The sequence below is a fragment of the Teleopsis dalmanni genome, chromosome 2 (assembly GCF_002237135.1).
Source record: "Teleopsis dalmanni isolate 2A chromosome 2, ASM223713v2, whole genome shotgun sequence".
Taxonomy (NCBI): domain Eukaryota; kingdom Metazoa; phylum Arthropoda; class Insecta; order Diptera; family Diopsidae; genus Teleopsis; species Teleopsis dalmanni.
Window position 1 is genome coordinate 111,364,894 of NC_051847.1, and position 13,573 is coordinate 111,378,466.

Genomic DNA, 13,573 nt, shown 5'->3' on the forward strand with positions numbered 1-13,573 from the left:
AATAAAGATGAGCAAAATTGAAATTTTGAATTTAATTCTTTATGTACACTTAATTGGCTTCGACAAAGAATGAATACTAATGTGTGAATGGAAAACCAAAATGTTGAAAGAGCAGCATAAGCATAATGAAAATATGGTATATAGTAGCAATGAGGTGATTCAAAGTTCAATTAAAAGCCTAATTGCATCCAAGAATCTAAATTCATTAAAAATATTCATTTTTTATTATCCATTTTTAAATCTTACTTTTACTCAAATGGTGACTTTATATTTAAAATATTTTAGTTTAGTATAAGTGAAATATAAGATATCCGGACTGAAGAATTTTATCAATTATATATAAGTACAGGCTGAGGATATTCACTTTCGCCGTGGACTCTTTCTACATCCAATGAGGAATTATAACGATATCTCCACAAAATTGTGAAGAATTCCGCACGGTATTATCACATGCGGCATGTTATAAACATCCAGGTCGCTCTTCTTATAAAGCATTCTTCATCTTCCTTTTAAGTGCCCAAATGCTTGTTCCACAACAATTTGTGCTTGACTCAAATATAAGTTGAAGGATGTGTCTTCAGGAGTTAACTCGTCCCTTTAATTTTCCATAATCCAGTTGCAAAACGAATAAGCTGCATCATCAATAATATGACAAGGAAGTTTAAAAAGCATAGCTTCATTGGGGGTGTTGTAAATTCCGAGAACTGCTCCTAAGAACTGATACATCATGTGTACAGCCAAGGTTTTATGCTGCAATATTTCTAAATAATTGGTCATCTACAATAGCTTGCACTGCACTGTAACCCTTTTTGTTACGAAATTCTGCACAACCGTTTTGTGGAGGTGTAATTGGCTCATGAGTGCCGCCTATAACACCAATAATGTTCGGCGGTTTAAATTTTTGTTCAAATCTCGAGGCTATGCGTTCACATTTTGATGTGTTTGCTCAGGATAAAATTTTGCCGACTTGATTTTCAAATGCCTTGCAGTTACACGGTGTTCAGCACAAGAGGTAAGTTTGTAAACTGCAAGAGCTATTTTTTTTTCAACAAACAACCCTTCAACGAAAGTATTTCCTACTGGTGCCATTCTATCCTTAAGTAAATCTACGAGTCTGAAATATGTTTGCCGATTCATTCGAAAATCAGCAATCCATTGTTCATCGTCATAAAACTGCAGAACTTCCAATATCCCACCACTCTGAACTTTTCTTCCTTTTGCTAAAAGTTCTTATTCGTGATGGAAGCTAAAAACAAAAGTGCATTGTAAATATTTTTTGAAAAATTTTATAAACACTTACATTCATTATAGCCTCATCAATGGAACGTATTGCCGTTTTATAAAAGAGTTGTTATCGCATTTCCAGTGATTTTGCAAATATTTCACGGTATATTCCCAAAATGTTCACTGTGGCTTCATTATTCTCTTTTACTAATATACGAGACTGCTGGCCTAATAATGAAAATGCAAATATTTATCATCAAAAATTATTTTATTGTTTTTCAAAGTATTCTCCATACTGATTTATACACTTTTTCATGCGCTCAAACAAATTGTTGAAGTACTTTTTCCACTCCGATTAAGACACCTCCAACACATAGTTTTTGAACGCTTCAACAGCATCTTCTGGCGACGAAAATCGTTGACCACGCATTTTTTTCTTGATGTGTGAGAATGAAAAGTCATTAGGTGCCATGTCTCTTGTTCGTTTTTCGATTTTCTTCGAAGACTTCAGGCAAATAAATTGTGTTGTACCACTCAGAAGTGACCGTCCTTCGTTTCTCAAGCGGAACAGTCGCCACATGACCAGTTTTGCGACCATTTGCCTCGAAGTGCTTTTTCCACGAACAACTTTCGTTGGATTTGGCTCGTCTTCGAACACCCACACGGTGGATTGTTGTTTTGTTTCAGGCTCACACGCATAGATCCATGATTCGTTACCTGTGACGATCCTTTAAACGTCTTTTGAAGCACCGCGAACGTATTTTTTCAATATTTCTTTGCACCTTTTTCGACACGAGCCTTTTTTTGAGCGATCGTCAAATTGTACGGGATCCAAAGAGAACAATATTAAAACAAATTATTAATTGAATTAATTTTTCAGGAGACTCAGGGTATCCCTTAAAACCATATCTTTTGACACCATACCGGAACCCTGCAGATAGCTCTGCAGAACAACAATTTAATAAGAAGCATGTCCTAGGAAGAGAGATCATAGAACGATGTAGTGGCACTTTTAAAAATCGTTTCAGATGCTTAATTGGAGCTAGAGGTCTTCATTATACACCAGAAAAAGCAAAAAAAGTAATACATGTGTGTGCAGCATTACACAACATTTGCATTAAATACGATTTGTCCGAGCCTACACCACCAGATATATATCAAGATAACGATGATAATGAGCCGGAAGATGATCCATTGGAAATTTCGAATGACGACTCGCCATTGGGCGCAAATCCGCATTTGTTAAGGGACGAAAATGCACGTTCAATTATGCATTAAAAAATTGAAATTTAATTACATCTCCTCTAAAAGTATAAAATCCAATTCAAATATTCTTTAAAAATATTTTATTAATATATATATATTAATATATTAAACTTAAACTTAAATAATCTAGAAATAATTGTTTATATTTATATATACTTTAATATTTTTATAATATGTGATAATATTTACATATGTACATTAAATTAAATTAAATTGTTATGTTCTTATATATAACAACATATACTTTATTACTTAAAGTATTATAATAATTTACAATTTAATCTTAATAAATATTATGATTACACCACAGCACGTTTACTCTGCTTTGCACGATTCCGACAACAACTACGCATTTTGTCTTTTTTACTTCTTTCTCTATTTCTTTATGCAATGTTGCCATTATCGAATATACTACAGTTCCTCCCCCATCAAATAGTCCCGTAACCTTTTTGGCGGTTGCCTCTGCCGGTACGGTCGCGATTTTAATGTTTCATCTCTTTCATCTTTTTCTTCTAATGACCCCTCTACTTGACTATCTGGTAGGATATATTCATTTGATGACTGACCTGCCCTTACTTGGTCGTCTTGCTCTTCCGGTTGTGCCACTGAAGTTACTGCTACTGGAGTTATATTGGATTCTAACCTTGTCGGTGTCTCCGAAACTCGCTTATGCAACTGGTCAATATGTCTCGACAATATGTCACTATTTGATTGAATTTTGTAGTTGCGATCTCCTGTTGATTGTATAATCCCTGGCATCCACTTTTCACCTCTTCCAAAATTTCGATACCAAACACTTTCACCACACTGGAAACTGCGAACTGGTTTTATTTGTTTGGAATACTCATCAGAATTTAGCTGCTTCTGAGTGTTGTGATCACTGGGGTGCAAATGATCTAACAATGTTTTCAACTTCCTTCCCATCAAGATTTCTGCTGGACTCAAATTTGAATTTGCATTAGGAGTTGTACGCAGATGCAAAAGTATATTTGCCAAATTCTTACTGATGTCTGAAGACTGCATTTTCTTAAGGTGATTCTTAATGGTTTGTACAAACCTTTCTGCTTGCCCGTTTGACGATGGATGATACGGTGCCGTACGTATGTGCTTTATACCGCTAAGTTTTAAATATTTCTCAAATTCTTCTGACACAAACGTTCGCCCATTATCGGACACAATGGTATCTGGTATACCATGTGTTGCAAATATTTCTCTCATTAACTCGATTGTTCTAATCGCATTTATTTTACTGGTTATTTTTATCTCTACCCACTTGCTATGAGCATCTACGACGATAAAAAAATATGTACCCATAAAGGGTCCCGCATAATCAATATGTAACCGTGACCATGGCCTTAGCGTTGCTGGCCATGGTTTACCTGCTGCTACTGGAGGATTCTTTTTGTTACATGCACACTTTTCACAACGTCTGGCTAACATTTCTATATCTTCATCTAAACCAGGCCACCAAAAATAGCTTCGCGCAACTGCTTTCATTGCCGACATGCCTTGATGAACTTCGTGCAACATCTCAAGTATTCTGGGACGTAGTGTTGCTGGTATTATTACCCTGGCTCCCCATAACAAACATTGTGCATTCACTGATAGTTCCTGGATTTTATTCACAAACGGTTTAAACTGGATTGATTTATATGGCAAAACTGTATCTTTCCTTTGGATATGCCACATTACTTTTGATAGTATTGGATCTCTTCTGGTTGCTTGTGCAATTTCTTTCGCAGTGATTAAAAACTGTTCCTCAGCCTCATTGCAGTATAATATTTCAGGTATTTCCGGTATTTGTAGCTTTACATCATTTAAAGGTAACCGGCTCAATGCATCTGCATTCTGGTGATGTTTCCCTTCTCGAAATTTAATCTCGTACTGGTAAGCGCCTAACTTTAACGACCACCTTAACATTCTGGGTGATATATGCTGTGATATTGGTTTTTCTGGATTAAATAATCCCACTAGTGGTTTATGATCAGTCATTATTGTAAATTGTCTACCACTTAAAAATTGATGAAACTTTTGCACACCAAACATAATCGCTAGCGCTTCTTTATCCAACTGTGAATAATTTCGTTCCGCGCCCTGTAATGTTCTGGAGCCAAAAGCAATCGGTGCTTCTCTATCATCCGGCATCTTGTGTGCCAAAACAACTCCAACTCCATACGGTGATGCGTCTCCGCATAATATCAGTGGTAAGTCAGCCGAATAATGCACCAAAAGATTTTTTGATTGTAATAGTTTCTTTGCTCGTTCAAAACTTAATTTCTGTTCTTTACCCCATTTAAAAGGTATCTCTTTTCTTAATAGTCGATACAGCGGTTCCAATAGATCGCCCTTATTTTGTAAAAATCTATCATAAAATGTAATTAACCCAAGAAAAGCTTGTAGCTGCTGTTTATTTATTGGTTCTGGTGCTCGAGCTATTGCCTTCACCTTTTCGTCAGTTGGACGCACTCCTTCTCGGCTTATCTTAAACCCCAAAAATGTTATCTCTTGTACTGCGAAAACACATTTTGATTTTTTAAGCTTCAATCCTGCATCCTGTACACGTTTCAGAGCAGTTCGTGTTCTATCCCACAACTCTTCCAAAGTTGTTCCGCCAATTAGAATGTCATCTAAATAAATAATCACACCATCTATGTTCTTAAGAACTCCTTCCATCACCCGTTGAAATATACCTGGTGCCGTTGAAATTCCAAACGGTAATCTTGTAACTTCAAAAAGTCCGCGATGTGTGTTTAATGTAAGTATCCTTGCTGATTCTTGGTCAACCTTCACCTGTGTATACGCTCGATCTAAATCCAGCTTTGTAAACCACTTACAATTTGCTAATGTTGCTAGCACTTCTGTATTAGTAGGTAATGGATACGTTTCCTTGCAAAGCATTTGATTCACTGTGCACTTATAATCTCCACAAATGCGTATGCTACCATCTGGTTTAATTATAGGTACAACCGGTGTTGCCCACTCACTAAAGGATATTGAACGTAGTGCGCCTTCATCTTCCAACTTCTTTAATGCTGCTTCCACCTTGAGTTTTAGTGCAAACGGCACTTGTCGATATCGAAGAAATTTCGGTTTACTTGAAACTGACATTTGTAACTTCACAGGATTTCCCTTGTAATCTCCAAGATTTCCATCAAAAACTGAACTGAAGTTCATCACTTCTACTGGAATAGTTGATTCTATATTGCATAAATTGCTGGTTATAGTAATTCCCAAATCGTTAAACCAATTTCGACCGATTAGAGCCGGACCTTCACCCGCTGCTACTAACAACTTTAGTTTCTTTGTGACGTTCCCAACCGAGACTGGTACTTCTGCTTCTCCACTCAGTTTAAGATTTTTCTCTGTTCCCCAAGTTCTTAATTGTATTTGACTTGGTTTTAGCGGAATATACGGCATTTTTTCTCTAAATAACTTTTCACTTATTATTGAGTAACTTGCCCCCGAATCTATTTCCATTTGTACCGGTGACTTACTTATCGTAATCACTCTCTTGACCGATGGACTACCTTTAACGAACATTGACCATAAATACTCTGTCTTTTGAGTTTCCTGGTTTGTATCTAAAAGATTTACTCTGTTTAGTCTTCTTCCATTATTTGTTGCTGGCTTTTTGGTTTTTGCTTTTTTTATACAAGCTCTCTCAATATGTCCACGCTTTTTGCAATAATAACATTCCGCGTCTTTAAATTTGCACTGATCTGAATGATGATTTCCTCGACAACGATAACAATTCTGAATATGGTCCACTGGAGCACGATTTGGTTTTACCTTGTTGCTTGAAATTTTATTCAACCCTGGTAGGCTGGCTGACGTTTTAAGTTCCGTCGCATTCTTTTGTGCTGTTTCTGATGCTATAGCTTCCTCCTGCGCTATTTTTAGTGTTAACTGGTCATTCGCCAGGAGCCGCTTTTGTAAATTTTCATCGCGCATGCCACAGACTAGTCTGTCTCGTAACATTTCTTCCAAATCCTTGAAATTGCAGTCTTGGCTCAATTTCCTTAGCGCTGCCAAATATTCAATAATTGATTCGTCCTCTACTTGGTTTCTCCGATAAAATTTAAACCTTTCAATTATTGCATTCGCTGCCGGACAAAAATAGTTGGTCAATAACTTAGTTGCCGCTTCAAATGTGAATGTTTCCTCTACAATATTAATCGGTGTGGCAACCGATTTTAATATTGTGTAGGTTTCCGGCCCACATGACGCTAAAAAGATTGCTTTTTTCTTTTTATCGTCTGTGATTTCATTTGCCATAAAAAAAAACTCCATTTGCTCCCTGTAAGTCTTCCACTTCCCCGACGCAACGTCAAATTGATCCAATACCCCAAAACTCCTCGCCATCCTTTAATTTTTATCCTCGTCGCCAACTTTGTTATGTTCTTATATATAACAACATATACTTTATTACTTAAAGTATTATAATAATTTACAATTTAATCTTAATAAATATTATGATTACACCACAGCACGTTTACTCTGCTTTGCACGATTCCGACAACAACTACGCATTTTGTCTTTTTTACTTCTTTCTCTATTTCTTTATGCAGTGTTGCCATTATCGAATATACTACATAAATTATTAGCATTAATATTTTCTTTAAGCAGTTGAAGCTTAAGAGAGCGATATTTATTTCTTTTGTCGGCATTTTCTTTAAATATTCTTAATTTTTCTTCTTTTAGAGCAAGTTTTCGATCACAATACTCTTGCTTTTTAATGCTTTCTCTTACTAAAAGATTTTCAATATTTTCTAGTCCCCTAGAGACATCTTTATAAAATAGTTCCTGGGCATTTGTTTGGGCATTGTTTAGTAGCTCTAGTCTTGTCTGGTTAGAAGCTACCTTTTTCCGTTTTTTACTAGTTGGTGGCAGATAAACTTCATCTTCACTTTCTGCACTACCATTTCCCGCATTTTGCTCTTCCACAATTTCGAAATTATTAACTTCATTTGGCAGCCCCAACTCAAAGCCCTTGGGATCCGTAGACTGATTTAGATCCACCAAATTATCAATGGCTTCCTGCATTGGACTAATAAGCAAACATAAGCAAATAAGATAAAAAAACAAAAATGTAACAACCGTTACTCTCAATATATAATACACTACACTTGAAAACAGATATATAAAATGATATATTATATAATATTAAATCTAAATGAATTATTACTAACTATTAAATTAGTAATATTTAAGTTATATTAAATTTATATGTTAAATTGACTGTATAAAGCGTTTTAACAGCATTTATTTTATACGATAGACAAACTTTTACTGCTCAAATGCAGTAGAGAAATTTGTCTACCGCTGATAGAAAAACTTCTATCGGTTTGCAATTCATAATACCAAAATTTGATTTTGTCTATCAGCAGTAGAACTTTTTCTACTGTCTATCAGCGATAGACAATTCATAATAGGCACTATAGCTTCTATTCATATTGTTAAGTTGGAGGCCTGTGCGATTAATATGGTGATGATTTTCTGTTTTGCAATCTTATGCTTTCATTGTTTTGCTGCATCGAGACGAAAGGGCAATCAGTGAAAAGCAATTTTTTGTTTTATATATTCACAAAATTTTGTTTCGTTTTAGTTAAGAGGAAATCAGACAGACACGAAGAAGAGTTTTTTACTGTTGAATGGACACACAAATTCCCAGCCAGCATTTATACGATTCATTTATCGCTAATCGTCAAAATGCGTCGCTTATTACTCGCCTTATTACTCTTTCTGCTTTTTCTGTAATATAATATTTCCATATGTCGCTTTTCTTTCTTTATTCTTAAAGTGCAATTATTACTCGCCTCGACGTTTGTTTGGCGAATGTGTTTTTAAGTTACTCCTCTATTACGCACTTGAACGATTGTTAAGCGATTGTTCAGTGACTTTTTCAATTTCCCGCGCAGTTACTGCAAATGCAATAGTGGGCAACTTTTTAATTTTGAGCAAGCTACGTCGTTCAGTTGGTGTTTGATAGCCGTTCAAAGCAGACAACCTCGTGAAGTTTTACGAAAATGGAAAAAAGTGAATTTCGTATGCTGATTAAGCATTACGATCCCAAATCCCAAAGAAATGGAATTCATTTTTTCCATTTTCGTAAAAATTCACGAAAAAGTTGCCCACTGGTAGATTACAGCTGACGGCAGCACTGTTGCATTTGGAGTAACTGCGCGGGAAATCAAAAAGTCACTGACTTATCAAACCACCCTCGTATATAGGTAAGTAATATTTTGATTTCTTATTATTTAAAGTTAATAATTTTAAATATGTAATGTACTAAATACAATGTAATTTTATTTCTAAATTGAAATTGTAATTAATATTTGAATATTTATAATGGATGCACCAGATCGATCATTTAAATTGGGAGTAAAAGGACACATGTAATATTATTCGTGCGTACGCTGCACATACTATAGCTGTATATTAATATTTAGGTCGTGTGCGAGTTAGGCTAAGTTGATGCTAAACCAAATGGGAGATTTTTTGGGATTTTTTGCACTGCATACATTTTGCCATTTATCAACACGTATCGACACATCAATACATTATCGACACAACTTAGAATTTTCCTCATTTAGAACGCAACTTAGCCTAACTCGCACACGACCTTAGTAATATCTTATTTAATATCTATCTCTAGTATTTTAAAAAATTTAATTAATAATAGCATTAAGTTATCAATAAGAAATATTGAACTACTTTTAATACTTATTTCTTATTATTTTATTTTTGTAAATATATAATTAATTATAAATATATATTAAAATTTATTGATATTGTTTTTAATAATTTTAATTAATCATTTATGGTTTATTAAAACCATTAACCTCAACTTTTAAATTTTATTTTCTATTTTATTTTCTATTTATTTTCTATTTTATTTTCTATTTCACAGAGTAGCAGAGTAACGCTACTCTGTGATACATATAGAAAAGCAAGTTTTTACGCTCCTCTGCGATGCATACGAAAGAGTAAGTTTTTATGCTTCTCTGCGATGCATACGCGATGCATACGCGATGCATACAGATGCGTAATTTGTTACGCTTTTAAGTGACTCACGGATAAACGGACAAGTTCTCACAACGAAAGCATCGTCTGCGACTCTCAGACGTGCTCTTCCGCAATTAAATTGCTCAGCATTACGATTCGCGCAAGATTCTTTCGCGATTGAAAATGTTTGCTGAGTTCAAACAAATAGTCTTTGCTTTTGTATACATTTTTCCTAAAGTATATGTTTGGCTTTGTGTGCATTCAATGCACAAGTTCTTCCAAATTATTATTAATTTGATTTTTGATGAAAGATTTGCCTATTATGAGGTGAGTAAACACCGGCAGTAGCCCAACCATAGTTGTTGTTAGTGCAAATGGTATTAATATGTATGGTAGTAAGGACAGTACTATGACCTATAGTAGCCATGATATCATGAAGTATATTAATAAACACCATGTTATTAAATATCTAATTATGTTTTATATTTTAATGTACAAATAATTAAATACATCTTCAAGTTCTCATAATTAGTAATTAATTCAATCATATAATATTAAATATAATAGTAATATATTCATATAATATTAAATTGATAACGAAATTTAATTTAATCATATAATTACATAAATTGTGATTATGAAATAATTGCAAACCTATATGAAGCAATTTATGACATTGCCAAACGTTAGGTGACACACCAAGTTAGGTGTGTTTAGATTAACTAAGATTTTCAAAAGGGAAAGTCTTTTGGAAGTTTTGGAAAGTTTTGATTTGTCGTCTTATTTAAGAAGTCAAAAATTATAATTTGAACTAAGAAATCTAAAATGTTAATCTGAACTAAAGTTTTAATTATTGATATGAAATAATAAGTTTAACATGATAATTTGAACTAAGATATATAAATGATGACCTGAGCGAAACTTTTAATTGTTGATCTGAAACATGAAGTTTAATGGAGAAGAAGTAAAGTGAAAAAGTGATGATCTTAACTAAGATTATGGCTTCAATTATGATTTAAATTTGATTTTAAAGACTTAAATTTAACACTATAAAACTAAAGATTGGAAACAGTTAAATTTAACATACAACAGCTTGAAGCCGGAAAAACAACTCATGACAGCGTCAATAAACGAAACAACAGCGCTAAAGTAAGCCCACTTTCCTGAAAGTGATTAACGAATAACCCCTTCGCGCTACAATGACGCCAAATCATAAAACTGATCTGTTGTGAATGATTTTTGGAAGAAAATGGAAAACTCTAGGCAGTTGTTTAATATTTACAACTGTTGCTAATGTTAATGAGTATATTAAAATATTTAAAAAAAATAAATTTTTTAATAAAATTTGTGACAGGTTAATGTTTGTGAAGAAGTCATTCGTTAATTATTTATTAATGAATTTTGAATTTTTGTGTTCATTAAAAAATGCAATACATGAATAAATACTATACACAATCGTTAAAAAAGCAAACAAAAACAAATTGTTGTAAGACAATTACAAGAGAAATAAAACAGTGTTAAATACTGACCATTTAGCGTTAACTAGTGATATTACAAGCTTGAAAATTATATAAACGAATTTATTCACGGTCTTGTATTTCCGCAATGCCTCACTAAATTTAAACAATTATTGCACACCTTGACGTTTTTTCAGGTTGACGGTGTTTAATATTTTCTCATTTTGGTTAAAGTTTTCATGATCATATGAATTTAACTGTCCGACAACAAAATTATATTGCATATAAAATTACTTTTATATAAATTCAAATGCACACAAGAGGCGTTTTCAGTAGCTCGCAAGTGTGGTTAAAAACACATGCTGGCCTATATTCGTTAAGCGAGACATTAGCATCACTGTTGCAATATGTCTAGTGTTATGTTTTGACAAATTGAAAAAATAGCATAATGCAATTAATTACATTTTGTATTAAAATAAATAATTAACATAAATAAAAATTAAATTGAATACAAAATTAAAAGGAATGGTAAAAATGTTAAAATTTCAAAGTAAGACCTTGATATTTTTCTTTTTTTCTAATTTTCAAATTTTTGAAATTTATGAATTTTGTTTGAATTTTTATTTACATATAATTTTTGATATAAGATTGCAAACAAAGAATACCTTAAAGATATTCTTTGATTACAATATTCGTTGAAATTTCCAATGAAGGTTCACAATAGTTGGCTTATTGCGTAGATAACACTTTTTTTTTACTGGCCGATATGTGTGGCCAGTGTACCTATACTGGCCAAGGTAGAGAAAATAGTGTTGTTGTAATGCATACATTTCGGCCAGTATAGGCCAGCAACTTGCTGTATACTTGCATACTTGCGAGCTACAGAAAAGGCCTGGTAATGTTTATTGTAACTAACATCCAGAGTAATCAGCGCTTTGCAACACTACTTTATTGTCATATACGATGAGCACATGTTTCAAACGGAGTTAGCTTTTGTTATTCTCTAAGAAAAAATGCCAAAAATTAAGAGTGAAAAAAAAGCACGTATACATAATGAAATTCAGAAACAAGGTAGCTATATTCGTACATAAATACATAAAAATTCTGAATGCATATGTTGTTTATTTAAGGTATCATTTATAATAAGGATTTTGGGCAACATATTCTTAAGAACCCACTTGTAATAAAATCAATGTTGGATAAAGCGGCCTTACGACCAAATTCAGATATTGTGCTTGAAATTGGACCTGGTACTGGTAACATGACTGTAAAAATACTTGAGCATGCAAAGAAAGTGATTGCATGTGAAATAGACGCACGTTTGGCAGCTGAATTGCAAAAACGGGTGCAAGGTACACCAATGCAAACGAAGTTGCAGGTGCTCTTGGGGGATTTCTTAAAAGCAGAACTACCTTTATTCGATTTATGTATAGCTAATGTACCTTACCAAATAAGTTCGCCACTTGTTTTTAAATTATTGTTGCACCGTCCATTGTTTAGATGTGCTGTGCTCATGTTTCAAAGGGAATTCGCTCAACGACTTGTCGCTAAGCCTGGGGATAAATTATATTGTCGTCTGAGTATAAATACACAACTATTAGCACATGTTGACATGCTTATGAAAGTAGGAAAAAATAACTTCAAACCTCCACCAAAAGTTGAATCGAGCGTTGTGCGATTGGAACCAAAAAATCCACCACCACCCATTAATTTTACTGAATGGGATGGACTTACACGTATTGCTTTTTTGAGAAAAAATAAAACTTTAGCGGCTGGATTTAAACTAAGTTCCGTAACGGAAATGCTAGAAAAAAATTATAAACTACATTTATCTCTTCACAATATGGTAAAAATTCATTTAATAATGTGAGATTTGCAATGTAAATCGTATTGAGAAAGTTGCAAAAAATAAAGAATTTCCACTACAGAAATAAGTTCATTTGTTTGAACATATCTTAAAAATTTTCTGTAACTTTGTCGTATGCGATGTTGCACTGTGAACCAGATATATATTCGACTTTTTTCATATAATTTTCTTTTTAGTCCATTGAGGAAAATTTTAATATGCAAAGCAAAGTCATAAATATTTTGCAAAAACTTGGAATGGAAACCTGTCGTGCACGATCTATGGATGTTGATGACTTTATGAGACTGCTTTTAGCATTCAATTCTGAAGGAATTCATTTTAATTAATTTTAAGTGTAAAAAATATTCGAAAATCGTTATATTAGTATATAAATTCTATTTATAAAATTTATAAATTTTGTGGACTAATTTAATTATGTGTAATATATTAGCTTTATTTATATCAAAAATGAGTAAATTTTAAATCGCCGATTTTAACAACTATATAATTTGAGTAGTAATTTGGATCGATACCACATATATGCCTTTAATAAGCAGCTATATGATACTTCAACTACTAAAATATGGGGTACACACAATTACAAACATATAGTAGATTGACGGCTCACATTTTCAATAACTACAAACAGAATATATGAATTAAATTATTGTTGTTATACAAAAGCTCAATTACAGTAAAATCCAATAGTAAACAAAATAATTTCTTTTAAAGCTTGTTTTAATTTAGCTTTGTTCGTTATAATTGCGAACTTAAA

The 13,573-nt window shown here is 33.2% G+C and overlaps 3 protein-coding genes across 3 annotated transcripts; 2 read left to right on the plus strand and 1 right to left on the minus strand.

Moving 5' to 3' along the window:
* The first annotated feature begins 214 nt into the window (after positions 1-214).
* Positions 215-2,502, plus strand: LOC119675453 (putative nuclease HARBI1). The gene is made up of 2 exons (XM_038086653.1): positions 215-1,012; positions 2,105-2,502. The coding sequence occupies exons 1-2, from the start codon at positions 937-939 to the stop codon at positions 2,500-2,502; spliced, it is 474 nt and encodes a 157-aa protein (XP_037942581.1). The 5' UTR covers positions 215-936.
* A 399-nt stretch (positions 2,503-2,901) lies between these two features.
* Positions 2,902-6,765, minus strand: LOC119675454 (uncharacterized protein K02A2.6-like). The gene has a single exon (XM_038086654.1). The coding sequence runs from the start codon at positions 6,763-6,765 to the stop codon at positions 2,902-2,904; it is 3,864 nt and encodes a 1,287-aa protein (XP_037942582.1).
* A 4,855-nt stretch (positions 6,766-11,620) lies between these two features.
* On the plus strand, positions 11,621-13,434 carry LOC119679482 (probable dimethyladenosine transferase). Its single transcript, XM_038091863.1, has 3 exons — positions 11,621-12,023; positions 12,083-12,798; positions 12,996-13,434. Exons 1-3 carry the CDS (start codon positions 11,966-11,968, stop codon positions 13,143-13,145), a joined length of 924 nt encoding a protein of 307 aa, XP_037947791.1. The 5' UTR covers positions 11,621-11,965; the 3' UTR covers positions 13,146-13,434.
* The last annotated feature ends 139 nt before the right edge of the window (positions 13,435-13,573 follow it).